Here is a 20322-nt window from a genome sequence, read left to right on the forward strand (position 1 = left end):
AACAAAGGGAAAGTTGCCTTATAGTGAAGTGGGGTCTTGAATTATTAAGGGCTTACACAACTCTTGTGTTCAAGATCCTGGATTAACCAGTATCTTCTTTCAAGCAAAAATTAATTTGTTCTTTTTTTTTTTTTGACACTGACAGATTGATCCATATCTGGACTTCTACCAGGCTGTTGTATTTGGATGCTACCATTTTGGAACCATATGTTTCCCCCTTAATTTAATGCATCATTGTGACCTGTCATACACTTCCTCAGGCAGAGCAACCCACAAAGACATTCTCATAACTCCGTTATGTGGGTCCTAATTTTGTAAGCACTCTGCAATTACAGATGACCTCTCCAAAGAGCTTCCTGCATGTAAGCCACTACCACCTCAAACATCACATTATATAAATCCTTTTCATAGCTTATCAAGCACTGTTTTAAAAACAGTAAAGGAATCAGTTGTTCCCACTATTTATACTGCTTGCTTATGGTCCTCCCTCCTAACTCAAAACATGAAAATTGGTTCTGCCTTTAGAGTGAGTCAAACATGTCCAAGGGGTATTTTCTTTGAGATGTATGAGCTTGAAAGCTCCGTGACATTTTTTTTTTTTTTTTTTTTTTAAGCTCTGTGTTTATCTGGATTTAGCTTGTCCCTTTCTGTGCTGGCAAAGGGGAACAATGACGGTAAGCCAGCTGTGTAGTTTAAGTGGATCTTATAGTCAGATACAGCTGCACAAGGAGAAGCCATGCTGTCGGTCAGTATTTGTAAGCTGCACATAAACAGGTTCCCCAGATTATCACAGCTATTTCTATATTTTGTCCAGTGAATAAACATGGTTGTGTTCTGGCAGCAGGAGGCTTTATGCAATGTGTTCTTCCACAAGGTAAACTCTTCTTTTCATCTGGGAGGTCTCCATGTGGAATTCTTGCTAAGTCAAAAGCAGTAGTGTTGAGGATTCATTGGAAACAGCCAATTTAATCCCCCAGCTAGCACAAGTATGTTTTGTTCAATTCAGTTAAGGAATCCAGCCTTATAAAATGACCTTATAATGGGTTTTGAGGAATTGTTTACATGAGAGAATCAAGAGAGATGAAAAACAGAGTGGGTCACTCTTCAGGAACAGGCTGCATACAGGAAATAGGAAACGTATGTGTCAACTTTGCTTCCAAGTTCCAACACTGATGTGAAAGAAGACATAAAGAAGGCCATTTCAGGGTAGGAGTTTCCATTTGCCTGTGTAGGTTGAATCACACATGGCAGCTAAGAGAAAGCAGCATTACTAAAGCCTGGATAATAATGCTATTGCTGTGCTTTCTGGTTAGGATAAGCTTAAAAACGCAGGACAAGAAGATAAGAGATGTACTGAACTATTTGCACTCTTATCATTCTGTTCTCTTCTGGGTAAAGTGAGGCTCCCAGCCTGATGTTGAACTAGCAGTTGCATTTCAGTTCCTTTTAATTAAATCGATGTCATCCATCAGTGGAACGTGCCCTGTCATTGCAGTTCATGAGGTATTTTTTAAGTATGGTACTCAGTGGAACTGTAGAGGAGATGAATATTTTCCAAAAACTATATGCAATGATCAACTGTACCTTCCCACTTTATTAAATAATATCATAACATTTTTATAAGAAAAAAAAACAACAAAGTTTTGTTTTGAAAAGAAATTTTAAATCCAAAACCTGTTTTACTTCCACATCTTAATTACTGAGCTTGAGAAAATAAGATCTGAACAGCTCATACGCCTTTTCATTACACTGAATTTATAGGAACTTTCCAAATAATAACGGTCAACTTGGCAGCAATAAATGTAGACCAAATGGTGTAATCCCCACAAGGAAGCATAATTCTGTTATGAAGTATTTACAATAGCAAGCTTGGAAATCCAACAATAGGGTATATTGTTAATAGGTTCTTTATAGCATCTTTTATTGACTGATTCATTCTTAATTTTAATAGATTTAGTCACCTAACATTCTTCATGCGGCAGTCAGATCGATGTCCACTGTTCCTTTAAGAATCCTCTCAGGTAGCAGAAAATTTTCTGGGATAAATCAATAAATAGGACATGTAGTTGTGAGCGTTAATCTTGCGAAGTTCAGAAGTTCCCTAAGTGTAGCTGGACTTTCTGATGCTCCCTTCCTGTGACCCTCCAATAACCCTTATCTCCCCTGCCTTCATGACCCTTTAATGTTTCTCTGGCTCTCCATTCCCTTCATCCTCCTAAAGAGCTTGGCTAATTCCCAACTTGGATTCATCCAACAGGCCACCCTCCCTGGAAACTCTCCCAGTCTTTGAAAGGGCCTTACAGTAGGGTAGCCTCTGGGCTAGTTTGCAAATTTAAACCTCACACACTCGAACCACTCACCTAACTGAATCATGTACGCTACCTCACTGAAATGGGCAAACTCTTGCAAATTTGTGGTACAAAGTGGTTGGCTTTCTTTAAAGTTAAGATCAGAAAATGTAGACCTTCTAAAAGGAAAACAAGGGAAAAGCTTTGACATTGGTGGTACTTTAGTAATATTTTCTACACAGTTACCTAACAAAGTTTTTGCATTAAGGCAACATTGTTGGTAGGGGCAAAAACTATTTCATTAAAATGTGGCTGCACCAATTTGGAGTCAGTTAGCTGCCTGCGTATTGTTAATTGTTCCTGTCCAAACTGCTTGTAACCTTTGTCTCTTTGTTTTTAGCATGCTTTTCCATTGGATGTTTTACAACTATACACTGTGTAGGCACCAAACAAAAACGTTTTTTGATACCTGAGTTAAAAATTTCAGTGCTATAGTTTTGTGTGTCCTTTAACATACATATGTTATATGAATGTACTGTATATGAATATATATATTATATATGAGTGTATTATATGAATGTCTGATAGCTTCAGACACAAGGGGATGGCACAGCCTTGTAGTTTACTATATTGTTCCACAGACTGCAGTTACCTAATAAAATGTGAGAGGAGGTGTTAACTCCGAGCGCTAAGTACACTGTCCCTCAGGAATTTTATTTTTAGGAGCTAGCTGCAAAATACTTTTTCACAGAGATGCATTCCAGTACAAACCACAGACTGGCTCTGACGATCCTCACATCTTCCAATTTGTGTACAAACATATCTGAGGAGATTTTTTAAAATGAGAAAGTGTGACAAGTGTCCCTGGAATATGGAACCTTGTGAATATTTAATCAAGCAGTGTGGATGCAGCAGTCTAAACATCTTTGTACACCTGGCAAATCGTGAACCTGTTGGCAACTCTTTTTTTTTTTTCCACTGTTGCCTATGTCCTTAATCTATCCCCGAGAATTTATTGGAGGCTAGAACTGACTCAGGGCTTCTCAGTGGTGTAGACAAAGTTTGTCATCTCAAGGGTAATGGCAAAACTGTGTCCTCATCCTAGAGTGCAGGAAAATTCATCCCCTCTGTTCAGACCAGGGAGTGATAAAAGTGAAAAGGCTGTTGAGTGGGAGCAAAGTCTCCCGTGGTTGATACAACAAAAGAGCAGCTCAGGGGAGATCCAGGTTGATCAGTTACCTGAAATGGGTCCGTGGGATTTCTGGGTAGATAAGTTTGGGAGTTAGGAAACCCTGAAGACGTTAGAGTGGTTGAGATCGAGTTTAGAGTATTTGCAAGGGGATTCTTAAGTGAAAGAGATGCCACCTCAGACTATTGTGCCTTGACCTTACCCTTGGTGGCAGAAGAAGAAACAATCAGCTATTTCTTGTGTTATCGATAGACAACGGTGACCCATCCATGCAATCACTTCCATGCTGGTGACTAGAAGCTAGTCTGCTAATTATTCTGTATTCTTGCAATAGAAGAATAACCCCTGCAGTAATGTGCTTACAGTCTGAATTTTATTTTCTGATCCTTGGAGGATAAGCCCAAAATGTTGTCTCTGTGAGAAGTGAATGTTTAAGTGACACAACACAAACTTGCCTGTATGTAGAGATAGACTGCAAACTGAAAAACTGAAATACGTTTGGCTGTCTTCTTGGGACTAGACAAGCGCAGTGTCCCCAGCTTCTTGTCATATGTCATGTGCTTTAGTCCCCACATCATCTCAGTAGACCTTACAGACAAACGCGCTCCATTTTGTTAATATCTCTCTTGTACTGGGAGATCCAACACTTGAGATAGTACCTCACAAGTGCTGAGTAAAGGGGCCTTGTCACTTGCTGCAACCTGCAGACTGGGAAGATTTTCCTTGTTAATTAATCACCCTTTGGAGGTGGATGTTAACATCTCTCTACTAAGGGGCATTTCTCTTGAGGCAGGAAAATTATGTTTAACTATCAATATAAGTAGTTTAGAAATTATAGACTGTGTCAGTTCTGTCAGAAATTGAAAATAAAGAATAACGATTATGCTCAAAAGCACATGTATTTCAAATACTTCCCTTTATACAAACCTTTCCACTTTCCTTTCCTTCATGGCTTTGAACCACCTGAGTCTAGAATTTCAGATTTTCATTGTTCAGGTGATAATTAGGGATAGTTGGTATTTGATGTTATATGCCTACTATTTAAAAATGTAACGGAGTAGTACAGTCAAGTGATCCTTGTAATAAACCACTGGTTGTAACCATAAAAAAAAATAGTATTTATTAATGTGTACTGACTGAATTTGTTTCAGGATCATGCAAGACCAAAAAGCAAAAGATAAACACACAGAAACCCTCCTTCTCTACTGAAACAGTCATTAGATGCAATTTTCTAGCTTTGAAGGCTCTAGTACATTCCAGCCCATTAAACTGAATTTAGGAGCTGGAGGACCGTGCTGAATAATAGACTTTCTCGAGTCCTTTATGGGTAGAAGAGAGAGAACTTGAAATGTACTCTTGATGGAAGCAAATGTCAATAAAAATAATCTGAACAAAATTAGTGACACTCTGCCAAGTGCTGGAGACACCCCTGCTAGTGTCTCTGCCCTCTTGCCTTCAGAGCAGGTTGCACCATCAAATGTGCGGGTTATTCCCCGAATCTTGCCAGAAGAAGTACATCTAGAAGCTGGACCCCAGAGAAGGCGGCCAGGCACTGCAATAATATCAAAGCAGTCAGACTCTTCAAACATGTCTCGAATGCCACTGAATCGACCAATCATCCCACCAAGAAGACCTTGCTTCAGGGTATGCTATATCTGTGGCAGAGAATTTGGGTCACAGTCCATTTCTATACATGAACCCCAGTGCTTAGAGAAGTGGCGTATTGAAAATGATCAGCTACCAAGACATCTGAGAAGACCAGAACCTCGGAGACCTGAGGTCCTTACTGGTGGTTCCTGTACGCTTACAGCTGAAAATGAAGCAGCTTATCAGAGTGCTCAAGCCCAGCTTCTGCCCTGTGGAAATTGTGGCCGGACCTTCCTTCCGGACCGTCTCATTGTGCACCAAAGGAGTTGCAAAGGAAGTGGCAGTGGTGTGGGGTTACCAAGTTCTAACCCCCATAAATCTGGCTCAGCAAGAGAAGATCCATGTAAGACCAGTCAACGGAAGAGCGGGGCTGCACCAGCCACTTTAGACAAGGTAAACTGCTAAAGCATACATTGTGTGAAAGGGTGTGGATGCATTTTGTTGCAGGAGCGACTGAGTTCTTACCAAAATTCAGAATCGCTTTCTTTCAGAAGAACCTTTTGGCTCCATACAAATGTTTCTTTGATGAATAGTAGGCAAAGGTGAGGGGGCTATTGTTTGAATAAAGAAAACTACTTATTCCTATCTCTTTTGACTTTTCTGTTTAAGAGAGTAGTTTGGTACTTGTACTCTGTGTTCCTATGAGAGTTATATTCCCAAAGGGGACCTTTATATGCTATAGTTTATTAGGATAGTCTGTTCAGCAGCTTAGGCAAGCTTTGAATGTTGTGCGTTTTAGTAGATATTAGGCACTTTTATTTAGTTAACATGAAATACAATTCTTCATTATTGTGTAAGCACTACAGTGAATTTCATTTTTTGCCATTATTCTTAACCTTGGCTTGAAATATGAATTTACTGAGGACTGCATGTTCAAAGGCAGCAGAGTATAGCAACAAAATAAATAATACTGCACATTTCTTTCCACTGAATTTGATTTGATTCCAGATCCAAAAAAAAAAAAAAAAGAGAAGCTGATTCACATTACCCAAAAGCTACACAAAGTTTTGGAAAATGGCATATTTTTTTCTGTGTTTGTTTCTGCACAAGTTGTCTTTTTGGCTAGGACTGTTTTAAAAAGATAGATGTCTAAATTTAGGCCTAGTGTCAAAAATAAATGTCGTGATGTTTTTTCTCAGTGGGGTTTGGACTCTAGGTTGCCTATTTTACTTCTGAAAATGGCCTTTAGCTATCTCAGTCACCAAAAGAAAGAAGGAATGCAATGCTATGCAGAGCACTTCTAAAAAGGTTTTAAAAGTTGAAGCATGGTCTTCCCCAATTCTCTAGCTGCTAAATATAATTGAGTTGATTGAGGCAATGGCAAATATGAGGATAAAAATGTGAGGCATTTCAATATTAAGCTACTTGAGGCCACTGACTGATAGATAATAGCAATACCAGGCACTGGTTCTCATGGGGGATTTCGATTATCCGGACATCTGTTAGGTAAGCAACTCGGCCAGGCACGCACAGTCCAAATGGTTCCTACAAAGTGTTAAAGATAATTTTCTGACGCAGGTGGTGGAGGAGCCAATGGGGCGGGGGGTGCTTCTGGACCTTGTCCTTACCAACAGGGATGGGCTTGTTAGGGATGTGAAGGTTGGGGGCAGCTTGGGATGCAGCGACCATGAGATGGTGGAGTTCAAGATGGAACTTGGTGGAAGAAGTAAGGCTAAAAGCAGGATTGCTACCCTGGACTTTTGGAGAGCCAACTTCAACCTCTTCCGGGACCTGCTTGGGGGTATCTCATGGGCTAGGTTGCTAGAAGGTAAGGGTGCTTGTAAGAGCTGGGCAACATTTAAACAGCACTTCTTCCAAGCTCAGGATCGGTGCATCCCTAAGAGCAGGAAATTGGGGAAGGGGGGCAGGAGACCTGCGTGGATGAGCAAGGAGCTCATTGACAAGATCAAAAGGAAGAGGAATGTCTATGAAATGTGGAAAAAGGGCCTGTCCTCTTGGGAGGAGTATAGAAGTGTTGTCAGGGTCCGCAGGGACGCGACGAGGAAGGCTAAAGCCCACCTAGAGATGAGGCTTGCAAAAGAGATAAAGGATAATAAGAAGTTTTTTTTTTTTAAGCATGTAAACAGTAAAAGGAAGACTAGGGATAATGTGGGTACCTTGCTGAATGAGGGGGGTGTCCTGGTAATGGGGGACGCCGAGAAGGCGGAGATACTGAATGCTTTCTTTGCATCAGTCTTTGCTTCAAGGACTCCCCCCCAGGAGTCCTTGACCCTGTCGGGAGGACAAAGGGTCTGGGAAATGGAGGGCTCCCCCCTGGTTGATGAGAGAGTGGTTCGGGAGCGTCTGAGTGGGCTCAACACACACAAATCCATGGGTCCCGATGGGATGCATCCACGTGTGCTACGGGAGTTGGCAGAGATCGCTGAACCGCTCTCTATCATCTTTGAAAGGTTCTGGAGAACAGGAGAGGTGCCTGAAGACTGGAGGATAGCCAATGTCACTCTGGTCTTCAAGAAGGGCAAGGAGGAGGATCCGGGAAACTACAGGCCAGTCAGTCTCACCTCTGTCCCTGGAAAGGTGTTGGAACAGCTTGTTCTGGATGCCATCTCCAAGCAATTGGAAGAGAAGAAGGTTATGAGAAGTAGTCAGCATGGATTCACCAAGGGGAAGTTGTGCTCAGCCAACCTTGTTGCCTTCTATGATGGCATCACCAGCTGGGTAGATGGGGGGAGAGCAGTGGAAGTCATCTACCTTGACTTTAGCAAGGCTTTTGATACTGTCTCCCACGACATCCTGCTAGCAAAGCTGAGAAAGTGTGGGATAGATGAGTGGACAGTAAGGTGGGTTGAGAACTGGCTGACTGGCTGAGCTCAGAGGGTGGTGATTGGTGGCACGGAATCCGGCTGGAGACCTGTGACTAGCGGTGTTCCCCAGGGGTCGGTGCTGGGTCCGGTCTTGTTCAACATCTTCATCGACGACCTTGATGAGGGAATAGTGTCCGTCCTCAGCAAGTACGCCGATGACACAAAGCTGGGAGGAGTGGCTGGCACGCCAGAAGGCTGTGCTGCCATTCAGCGAGACCTGGACAGGCTGGAGAGATGGGCAGGAAGAAACCAAATGAGGTTTAATAAGAGCAAGTGTAGAGTCCTGCACCTGGGAAAGAAAAACTGCACGTATCAGTACAGGCTGGGGGACGACCTGCTGGAGAGAAGCTCTGAGGAGAAGGACCTGGGGGTCCTGGTAGGTGACAGGTTGACCATGAGCCAGCAGTGTGCCCTGGTGGCCAAGAGGGCCAGTGGGATCCTGGTGTGCATTAAAAGAAGCGTGGCCAACAGGCCAAGGGAGGTGATCCTCCCCCTCTACACTGCCCTGGTCAGGCCTCACCTGGAGTACTGTGTCCAGTTCTGGGCTCCCCGGTACAAAAAAGACAGGGATCTTCTGGAAAGAGTCCAGCAGAGGGCCACAAAGATGATACGGGGCCTGGAGAATCTCGCCTGTGAGAAAAGGCTGAGAGACCTGGGCCTGTTCAGCCTTGAGGAAAGAAGACTGGGAGGGGATCTCATCAATGTGTATAAATAACCTGAGGTGTGGGAGACAGAGGGATTTGGCCAACCTCTTTTCCGTGGTTTGTGGGGACAGGACAAGGGGCAATGGCCACAAAATGGAGCCCAGGAAGTTCCGCACCAACATGCGAAAGAACTTCTTCACGGTGAGGGTGACAGAGTACTGGAACAGGCTGCCCAGGGAGGTTGTTGAGTTTCCTTCTCTGGAGATATTCAAAGCCCGTCTGGATGCCTACCTGGGCAGCCTGCTCTAAGGAACCTGCTTTGGCAGGGGGGTTGGACTTGATGATCTCTCAAGGTCCCTTCCAACCCCTACAATTCTGTGATTCTGTGAAATTATGTCCACACCTCAGGTCTTTTATTGGCCAATTTCATATAGTGCAAAGTGCTGCACAGGTACATCTACAGCTGTAGGAAAGGAGATGTTCTTGTTGCCTTATAATGCATTGTACTATTTACTGAAGAACCATTTACCAAATGCATTGTTTTAAGGTGATTGCGCAATGAAAGGCATGGGTGTGAAGCCAAGAGTTTGTCCATCGTGCACAATTCTGTATGTTTAAAACAGGGGGAAGTGGTTGTATGAGGAAAAATGTCCATAGTTATAGTGACACACAAAAACAAGTTTAGCATGTGGTTTGGCATTGAGAATGAATCTGTAAAAATGCTGCCCTCTTGCACAACGTATCGGCTCCCTCTGTGGACTCACTCACATCTGCTGACTTGTTGAACAACAACATTATTACCGCTTTTTACTTCTGTGAGCTCTACAGAGCCAGATTGAAATGTGTTCCAATCTGTTCTTCCCTGTGTGTGAACAGCAGTTTTCCTCATTTACTTCCAATCAGTAAGTTTTTCAATTGCAGCCCTACTAATGAGGCTGTACAGTTCACAGTTTGTAATTGACTCTAAAGGACTTCACAGTTAGTGATGACTTTCAAGAAGGGAAGATGTTTTTTCTCTCTTTGTACTCAATAATATTTTTCAAGCTGTCCGTCTGTACAGAGGTACACTTTCAAAGCAGAGATGGGTATGGAAAGAGTGAAAGAAACATCCTGTGATTGCAGTGGCTGTTCAGGATCGGAAGACTTCTTCTAAGAAGCAGCCAAAGAAAGCATCTCTTCCATTGATTTAAACTCTCTGTGTGACGGTCTCCACCTCCAGTTTAAATTTTTGAAAGGTCCACATATCAAAGGATGTTGAAAAGCACTAAGTTCATGGAAGGACAGCTGATTCACTGTGAGCACAGATAAGGTCAGGGTCCTGTATACAGTCTTCATCTTTTTCCAGCAAATGGTTTTAATTTGCTTGCCCTAACAGCTATTCAGCTGCTTATTAATTCTATTAAAATATACTGCTAGTGGAATGAAATGGCAGTTTGCTTTGGTTCTGGCAGGAATTACATCAGTTACTCCTGATTAATGAAGGGTTATAGTTAAAGCAGCTTCCAGCCCTGTTTTCTGTAGGCTGATGTAAATTCATACGGTGCTCATGGTGGCTCATGAGGGAAAGAGTCACAGTGAGTTTACAGAGAGACTTTGCAAGCTTCTTGGAGGAGAAAAACATTTGGGGAAGTCCATGTTTCTCTTAACAGACCTAGTCAATGTGACAGTAAATTATTTAAGCACCTCTTTTAAAGTCCTGATTCAGTGAAACATCAGAGGGGAGGAATAACTGAAAACAAAGATGAACAAACAAAAAACAACTGAGGCTGTAATACTTTGAATGTAATCAAAGAATCATAGAATGGTTTGGGTTGGAAAGGAAGAACCATAGAATGGTTGGTTGGAAGACCAGCCAGTTCAAACCCACTTGCTGTGGGCAGGGACACCTTCAGGACCAGGTTGCTCAAAGCCTCATCCAACCTTGCCTTGAACACCTCCAGGGATGGGCCATCCACAGCTTCTCTGGGCAACTGTGCCAGTGCCTCACTGCCCTTGTAGGAAGGAATTTCTTCCTCATATCTAACTTAATCTATGCTCTTTTAGTTTAAAGCCATTACTCTTTCTCCTATAACCATACTCCCTGACAAAGAGTCCCTCCCCAGCTTTTCTGTAGGACTCCTTTACGTATTGGAAGGCTGCTATAAGGTCTCCCCAGAGCCTTCTCTTCTTCAGGCTGAACAACCCCAGCTCCCTCAGCCTGTGTTCATAGGAGAGGTGCTCCAGCCCTCTGATCATCTTCATGGTCCTCCACTGGACTTGTTCTAATAGGTCCATGTCCTTCTTGTGCTGGGGGCCGCAGAGCTGAATGCAATGCTCAAGGTGGGGCCTCACAAGTCCAACGTAGAGGGTGAGAATCACCTCCCTCACCCTGCTGGCCACGCTGCTTTTGATGCAGCCCAGGACACAGTTGGCTTTCTGGGCAGCAAGCGCACATCGCTGGCTCATGTTGAGCTTCTCATCCACCAACATCCCCAGGTCCTTCTCCTTGGGATCTCAATCCATTCTCCACCCAGCCTGTATTTGTACTTGGGATTGCCCTGGCCTGGGTGCAGGACCTTGCATTTGGCCTTGTTGAACTTCATGAGGTTCTCACAGGCCCACCTCTCAAGCCTGCCCAGGTCCCTCTGGATGGCATCCCTTCCTGCCAGCATGTCAACCACAGCACATACCTTGGTGTCATTGGCAAACCTGCTGACGGTGCACTCAATCCCACTGTCTATGTCACCAACAAAGATGTTGCACAGCACTGGTCTCAGTACCTACTGCTGAGGAACACCACTCATCACTGACCTCCACCTGGATACTGAGCTGTTGACCAAAAATCTTTGAGAGCAGCCATCCAGCCAGTTCCTTACCTACCGAGTGGTTCATCCATCGCATCCACATACCTCCAATTTAGAGATGAGGATATCATGGAGGACAGTGTCAAATGCTTTGCACAAGTCAAGGTAGATGACATCAGTTGCTCTTCCCCTATCCACCAATGCTGTAACCCCATCATAGAAGGCCTCCACATTTGTCTGGCATGATCTGCTCTTAGTGAAGCCATGTTGGCTGTCACCAATCACCTCTTTATTTTCCATGTGCCTTAGTATGTTTTCCAGAAGGATCTGTTCCTTGATCTTGACAGACACAGAGGTGAGACTGACCAGCCTGCAGTTCCCCAGGACTTTCTTTTTTCCCTTTTGCCTTGTCAGCCACTGCTGTGTGAGCTGCAGGCTCCTGGCGGGTCTCTGCACTCCCATGGACCTTCCCTGGCCAGCTGCAGGTACTTTCGTCTGAGTGTCTCTATCCTGGAGAATTCTTTCCCTTAGCAAGTGCAGGGTCAGCCAGACCAATACTTACTGACAAACTCTTGCCCAGTTTGGTGTTAAATGCCTTTAGTGCGGAACACTCAACAGCCTCCATAAGACGTCGCTTCAACTAACTATCCTCGCTCTGTGAATACATGAACACATCTGAGTTAGTCAAGTCTGACTACGTAAAACAAACAACTGCCTATGCTTAATAGAGTCTCAAGAATGACGTCAGCTCAGAAATCCTATTTCTTGCATACAGTTTGGATTCTGCTGTGATACCTTAGGCAATGGAAGTGATGTCTGGAACTATTGAAACTCAGACTTGTGGTAGAGCAGAATGTGTTTTTTTTTTAATTCTTGCGTAGACCAAAATGTTTGCTACTGCCTATGTAAGTGAGTATTAATGACTTGGTGTGGGTATATGTTTTACAGTTTTTTGGATAACATATGGTGATAGCATTGAGCCTAAAATCCTATCAGATGTGTCACTAGCATCTGGTGCTGCCATCTGCTGTTTTCTTCTTATCATGTTGACTACCTAAAAATAAGATTTTAGTGTTCTCCCTTTACTGTAATTCATTTTAACACAAGATAAGTCTTGCAAACTTGTGTAATAACAAAATATTGATTTGTGTAATAACAAAATGTTGTATCTTCCTCTATCATAAAGTCATCTACTCACTTTGTAAAATGAAAACACCTTCAGCAGCCCTGTAATTCAAAGGAGGATGGGAAATGATAGACTTTGTCTCAGTTGTGGCAGTTTTTGATATCTTCTTAGGTGAGTTCTGGCAAATATGCTGGCAAACACAGAAAGTAGATGAGAATAGACAGTGAAAGAATTTTTTGAATTAAATTTAGTGTATATTGTCACTGCTAGTGGTAGAAGTTCCTGCCTTTCTACTTTTACACAAATGCCGTGTTCATTATACTGATTTTTTTTTTTTTAAAGGTAGCACATCAGGATTAAAATGGGATATTCTGCTGATTGCAGTAGGGTAACATCTTTAATAACCTGCATCATCAGGCAGAATTACCTTGTTGTTCAAGGTCATTTTATACCTTGGCACAAGGTCATTTTATACCTTGGCACGTGACCAGTCCTTACATCTGTCTGCTGTTGTGGTGGGGCGGAGGCTGTGAAATGCTCCTTTGGGTGGAGAGCTGCTCCACAGGTTGCCTCTGTCCCTGGTGCAAAATGCCTCTTGCTTTTCAGAGAGGAATGTCTGAAAAAGGCTGTTTTCATACAGCCTGATGCTGTTACTAAGTCTTTATGCCAATCTTTTTTTCTGAACCTGTGTTCCTTGGGCAAGTAAAGCATACGATGAGAGCTGTGACCTAGAGATGGAGGCCTCCCCTCCTCCCATTAAAATACATAGACAATTAAACAAATAACAAATGGGAGGTGGCTTTCATTCCTGGATGACAAATATTTATGGAGGGGAGCTTGGGAGCCAGTCTTGTTGGATATGCTTAAGAAGAAATTAAAAGCTTTGTTCAGTATGGGAAGGTTTGACCTCATGTAACACCAGAACAGCAGCCTGGGGCTAACCTCAAGTAATGTCAGGTCTATTGAAAACACACCATTTTGTAGCACTCTGAGTAAAATGACTTCATTCATGGTAACAAAGGCATACTTAGCAGTCATGGAGAAGAAAGAAAATACTGAGGCACCAGAGGAAAGCCTAACTGCACCATGAGGTATTTGTAGGTATTTTTATAAGAACACATGTCCTCAGGAACAGACCTTTCTTACTACCCTTTTTAAAAGTGAAAAACAAAGCAGGGAGCAGACAGCCCAGCCACTGGCCTGTGAGTAGTTTGGGTTGGAAAACTGTGGTGATTCCAAAAATAGTTTAGTTTCAAACTGCAGGCCTCCAGATGTGACATTTGGGGTAGGCATACTCTGAAGAGAAAAAGAAATGAAGGATAAATATGATCAGCTGTAGAAATTCCAAATAAAGCATATCATACCAAGGATTCCACAGTTAAGCAATGAATAAGCTATTACTACAATTGGATTAATATGGTAGTATTCTTCAGATTTTTGGTGGGTTTCCTTTTTTTTTTTTTTGTGGGGGGGTGGAGGTTGTTTTTTTTTTTTTTTCACTGTGTGTATTTGCAGGAAAGGATTTGTGTATGTAATTTAATATGTGGGGATGGTCCAAACTCACTACATTTCTGGAAAGTCATTCCATCCTTACAGTGATCTGATTCCTTTGAATTAATTTTGGTTTATGCTATTGTTTCTGCAGTTTTTAATTCCGAAAGTTACAAAACAGATAAATTCTACTTGAGCGGATTTCTTAATCATTTTTTTTTTCACCAAATAGGATTTAGCATTGAATCTGTCTCAACTGATAAGCTTGGAAAAGAGAATCCTCTATTTAGCTGCAGGCCTGATTGTGTTCACTTGCACCATAAAACCCACCTATTAACTCTATCAGTATCTGGAGGGATCACAGTATTGCTCATTCAATCTTTAGGTTTTCAGGTGAGACTATCAGAAAGACCATCCTGGTGAGCTGTGGAAATGTATCCAGGTTGCACTGCACTTAGTTTTGTCCTGTGGGTCTGTGGCAGCTGTTCAACAGTGAGACATTACAATTACTTTAGTACAAGAGTAACTGATCTGAGTGAAGCAGTCAGAGATAATAGGCTATACACAATCACTAGGGAAATATTTTTAAGATAAAAAACACTTGATTTCAGCAGTGATTTTCAATGTTTCTTTTAAATTTATTGTGAATATTTATTTTTAAGTGATTTTTCACCTGGGTCATATCAGGACTTTAAGTCTTCTTGAAGCTACACATTTGTTTTTACTATAATGCTCTATACAGTGGAAATGATTACAACAGTGCAAGCCAAGCAAGCTTGATTTACATTTTTGTTCTAGGATTGCTTTTTACCATCCTGGTACCATAAAAAGCATCACTACATAATGAATGTAAGTCAAATTGATCTGTCCCACTTTGCATCCAGTAAATCAGCTGTTTTACTGAACAGCAGGAACATAGCTAATGGAAACTAGAAAAGAAAATGTGTTGCTGGTGTTCTTACAGTTAGCAGTCTGTTTTAGAAAACTACTTCTAAAACACTGTAAGCATACTCAAAGCAAACATGTACACTGAAATGGGTCCTCTAGCCTCAACCGTCTGTGCTACAGTGTCCTCATCTAGAGCGCTTTGGAGTCTGCAGAGAATCACTCACTGTCTCTGCCGGGACCCAGAGTTGTCTCCAAATCAGGCAAGAGCTAGGTGAAGAGCTGAAGTAAGGAGCTTGGTGAAAGTTGATAAAGAAAAGTTAAAGGGCACTCTTAAATCAGCAGTTGCTATGTTCAGCTGTGAATAGAAAGAGGTGGTTATGCATTCATATTTAAATTACCTTGTTATCAAAGATGACTTAGGAAATTGCATTTGAAAGTTAAGAAGATGAAAAAGTACTCAGATTGACTGTCTTTGGGTAAGTTATATTTCAATTCTATGTGAGAACTTTCCAGACAAAGCCCAACTTTTCCCAGCAAAAATACGCTTTGTAGAGTAGTATTTCTTCATGTAATTGAGTTTACATGTGTGTTACAGGAAAGAAAGATGCAGATTATTCTCTAATGACATTTTCAGACTGTAGCATAAATGCGAGAAGAGCTGCCCAGACTTTCTTGAATACACTGATGGGCTGACAGAGAGAGTCATAAATACTGGAACTGGTTATGCTTTGTCTTACACAGAGGAAAAAATGAAATCCCCACCTCCCTTGTTTGAGTGAGAAGGGCCTCCCGTGTTTGGTCTGGCACGTTCTCCCCCTACCTTTAAGAGGACAGGGAGTAGGTTGTCTCTTACTGGCATTTTTCAGGCAGGAGTGAAGGAAACAGTGACAATTGCGAGAACCCTCACTATGTCTCAAAGTCCTGTCTCTGCAGCACATTTCTGCTTCACACTACTCCTGAACTAGGGCTGGTGCTGACACCACGCCTAGCGCAGGACGTGCCTTAAGACACAGTCAAGTCCATAATCTGCAACACCACAGTAATTATATATTTTTCAAGCTTAGAATGTGTATCTGTGGGCCTTGGGTTTGAGGGATTTATTTTTTCATTTTTTTTCTTTTTTTTTTCTTCTTTTTTTTTCTTTTTGTTGAGCTATTTATTCCTGCAAACAAAAGCAGGTCTGGAGTGCAGAAACAATGACTTGCTTGGAGTCTAGCTCTGCCCTCTCTGCTATCACTGGCAAAATTCACACTGAGGTCTTTGGGATAAACAAGAAACAGTTCCTTTTTCTCCCAATACTGAAATATCCTGGATCAGTTTTAATCCTTCAAGGCCAAAAATTCCACTGGCTAACTTATCTGTAATAGAAGTAACACAGTGTTATGGACCAGAATCACAAGCCTGAGGCAGCTGCCTTCACTGTCCAGCTTAAGGGAGGTGGTAAGGCCAGACACAATGCTTGAATGGGGGCTTTCTGCTACTGGATGTGCGTATCAGCAGTTCAGCTGAGGAAGCTTCTGTTGCTGCTGGCCATGCTACTTCTGTTTGATAGATTAAAAAAAAAAAAAAAAAGGCTTTGATGTTTAAAATGGTTACTGTGCTGCAGCAATCCGATCAAGAGTCAGCATTTCCATGAATGTGACGGTGGGAAATAAAAGAGCTGAAATCTATGTAGCTAAGTATTAACTAGGTGACACACATGAATTTTCAGCCCAGTATCTGCAGAAGGAGCCTACCTATTCCAAATTGCCAGTTTATGCGGCAATGTCCCCCCTACAATCTCCAAGACTGAATCCAGAGGTAACAAAACTGACAGAAACATTCACACTGAGTTCACACGTATGAACCAGTTTCTTAACATACACGCTTGTTTTCATTCAAAGATGTTCTGATTCAAAATTAATGTTGAAAACAGTGCTTATCCTTCTTTACAATTGTTATTTGCAGGCACGAGTGGTAAGACGGCCTCCAACAGTGATTTGTTACATATGCGGCCGTGAGTATGGAACAACATCTATTAGTATCCATGAACCACAGTGCCTGAAAAAATGGCACCAAGAGAATGACATGCTATCCAAGCGCTTGAGGAGGCCAGAGCCCAAAAAGCCTGAAGTCAATCCCGTACAAGGTAAGCTGCAGACCAAACAGGAAACAAGGGGAAGGAAGTGGGAGGAAGAAAAAAAGAATTTTAAGCACTAGTTTAGTAATTTGCAGCTACTTCTTTCCCCCATTTAGTCTGAAGGGAAGGTAGTCATCATGGCTTGTTTTAAGCCTTCTGTTAAGTATCCTGTTCTCTTTTTGTGCTCCATCCAGGAGCAATAAAAGTAGTCATTGCTTTGCGGGACATGCCTCCTGGGACAGTTCTCTTTATGTGTCAGTATATTCTGAATCAAAACACAAAAATATTAGCAACCTGCTTCACCACTACATCATTACTTTTTGATTTCTTTCAAAACTGCAGAAACACATATTTCAAAATGAGCAGCAGGATCCAAGAATAATGTGCAGACTTGATGCTTATAGTCATTAAAATAAAATATCCCTCAGGCAGCATTGGGATTGATAGTTCAGTCAGGTTGTACACCTGTGCTGTTAGCTGTAAAAAAGGCACAACACTAGCACTTACCCAAAGGTAAATAGTAGGTGACCTTGAAAATAGGAGTTCTGTGGTGAAATAAGAAATACAATTCAAATGGATGAGGAGTAGTAGAAAAAAAGGTATTTTTAAACACTGCATAAATATCTATACTGTAGTTTTATGTTTTTGTTAAAATACATGTATAGATAAAAATGCAGTGTCTTCTACAATGAACATCCAGTGGATGTCATTGGTCCTTTTTTATTTACAAGCCTGAGAAGATTACTTTGTGATACACTGTGATATAAACATACTGGGAAAAATATATGTAGTATAAGAAGAACATTCTTTTTCTGCTGATTATGTGTATTTGTGCTTTGGGTTCTTTTTTGTAAGAGGCCTAGATCCCGCTTCTTCAAATCAGTGAAATAGCTGATCCCCAGCACCTCACAGAGCTGGGCTCCTCTGAGTATCCCAGAGGCGTGTGCTCATGGTAGAACCAAAATGAAATCTTAACTGTGCTTTGCCTGGAAGCTGCTCCCAAGACCTCTCCATTCCCATATAAAGTTATTTCAGTTCAGCTGGATGTTTTCCCTGGGCCTGCCAGCTGTTCCGAGATACTTCGTGCCAGGTTTGGACCACTTGCTCACAGGCAGTTAATTCACCCACTTTTTATTTTTATTCTCCGTGATTTCCCACAGTTTCCTTTAATGTCTGGAAAAGTAGATAACTTCTCCTCCAGTTCACTGGGAAAGAATCATACACTAGATCAGTTTACAGCAGTACAAAGAAATATGTCCCCAGAAGACACACAGAGAAGAAAGCAGGACCGGTGAGAACACTAATCATCTGTACAAAACAGTTACAGCTCAAACAGTATCAAATTGAGGCTTGGTTAACAGACGCCAAGCAGCAGAGTTGAATCTGCAGGAAAAGATAGGTTTAAAAGACATTTCAATTGTATTTGCTGTTTTTGTTGTTAGGCTTTTTTAATTACACGTTATGTGGTAAGAAAGATGGAGAAAATGAGAATTCCATCTGGAAGAGGAGGATGCAAAAGGACAATTCAGGTTATTTTGAAATATGCTATTCTTATTTTGAGGGAGTGGAAGCAGAAAGACAACTGTTCTTTGAGAGAACAATCCAGCAGAAGGCTCCCAGATATGAATCAGAGAATTGTCTCATTTATGCAATGAGTCATATCAGGCGCCACGCATCTCCTATGAGGTGTTGTGTGCCCACAGCTCCCCAGGGGGCACTGACCTGCTTCCAGCATCTGTCCCTAAATGCTTGCTGATGCAAGTCTGATCGGTTCTGTAGCTTGAGCTAAAACTGTTCCCCCTGCGGTTGCCTCATGCTCCTGGCCTCAAGAAAATAATCTGTGTTGTTCTTTTTCCGTAAGACTTACTCTCGATCATCTGGTAAATGCTATAACTGACCTTCAGACCACATACACGTACTGCATGTCTCTCAGTTTCTCAGTTTAAGGAGGAGAGGTTACCCCTGTTGTTGAATGGAACTGGCAGTGTTCAAAAAAAGCTCAGAAATATTAACTGCTTACATAAAACTTTTTATAACTTACATAAATCTTTTTCTGAAAACTCAAGTGTCACGGGAAGACAACCGCTGCTCTGATTACACAGTGTTTTGTTTGTGGAATGCCTAACACATGCCTGCAAGGAGAAAGTCATCTTTCTCTCCTTCTTTCTTTCTTTTTCTCTTTCTCTCTCTCTCTCTCTTTTTTTTTAATATATATTCAATAAACTTTCCAAAGTACAGAAAATACACATTCATTTCCTGCAAGTAAAAGGGGTATTTGTCTCAGCCAAGAAAAGAAACTTTACTTGGTTGCTCTTCTAACAAAAAGAACATTAGGAACAGGCATATTAAGAGATCTAAGGCTTATTGTGGTTATGTGAACCATTGGATATGAATCATATTAAAACTGTATGGGCCTTTAATGAAGAGCTCTATCATGTGCCAATGACAGAAACCATGGAATATTTTTAAATGCACAAATCCTTTTCTTTTAAGATTGTGTGCTGCTAAGAGTTCAAAGACAAAAACAATTTTTTAGTCTTTTTCTGTATTGTCACACTTTTTGGAAAGGGTGAATCAAACACATCTTCACATCAAACCATGTAGATCTTTTTCTTCATGAACTTCAAATGTAGACTCTTAAGATCTAAGTTCAGCTACTAAGCAGCCTACCTTTTGGAAATCCATTTGAAGCAACACTGTGCAAGGCCATTTCAAGATGGAAGTAAACAAGATTTTTTCATACTGAAATACAATCTTGAAAATGCATCTGAGGTGAATGTTTAAAGAATGCTCCTGAGCTTTGAGCAGTCCCTCTTCCTGCAGTGGAAAATAACTGAGGGTAAGACTGGGTTAGAATTTAGATGACAATAGGTGCAATGACCTCACTGGAAGTTGTGGCTATGGAGAGCTGTAGGTTTTGTCTGTAAGGTTACAGGCTTACCTAAGCTTTACTCCAGTTATTGGCAAAACTTGCATAGGCTTCAATGGAAGAAAATTGACCCCCCCTGTCCAAAGCAGTACAAAGAGCATATTCTCAAGTACGATACACTCCCCCTCATAGCCATGGTCAGATAACACATGCTTATTAAACAGAATTTGAAGTAAAGCCAAAAAGTGAAATTTGCTGATAATAGTATGTATGCAAAGATGTTAATAATTAGTAGAGAATGCATATCATAACACACAGCATGATGTTTTCTCTGTAGTCTCATACAATACAGAATGATTCAGTTTGAAGTTTATTTAATTCAACCCCTGGGACAAAAAGCAGAGTCTTTTTATATATATTTTTTACTCTTTTACTTCTTTCTTTTCTTTCTTT

General features: G+C 41.6%; 1 protein-coding gene across 3 annotated transcripts in view; it reads left to right on the plus strand.

Moving 5' to 3' along the window:
* The window catches only part of ZNF475 (zinc finger protein 475), a 62948-nt gene that overhangs the window by 8898 nt on the left and 33728 nt on the right, over nucleotides 1-20322 (plus strand). Inside the window, exons 2-4 of one of the 3 annotated variants that reach the window (XM_083818710.1) lie at nucleotides 146-362; nucleotides 4629-5517; nucleotides 16829-17009. In XM_083818710.1, the coding sequence (XP_083674836.1) occupies nucleotides 4837-5517; nucleotides 16829-17009 (862 nt within the window). In that variant the 5' untranslated portion in view covers nucleotides 146-362; nucleotides 4629-4836. Of the gene's footprint in view, nucleotides 1-145; nucleotides 363-4628; nucleotides 5518-16828; nucleotides 17010-20322 lie in introns of those variants that run through there. The other 2 variants (XM_083818711.1, XM_083818712.1) reach the window with 2 other exon arrangements.

The sequence above is a fragment of the Anser anser genome, assembly GCF_964211835.1.
Source record: "Anser anser genome assembly, chromosome: Z".
In the NCBI taxonomy this organism is placed as follows: Eukaryota; Metazoa; Chordata; class Aves; order Anseriformes; family Anatidae; genus Anser; species Anser anser.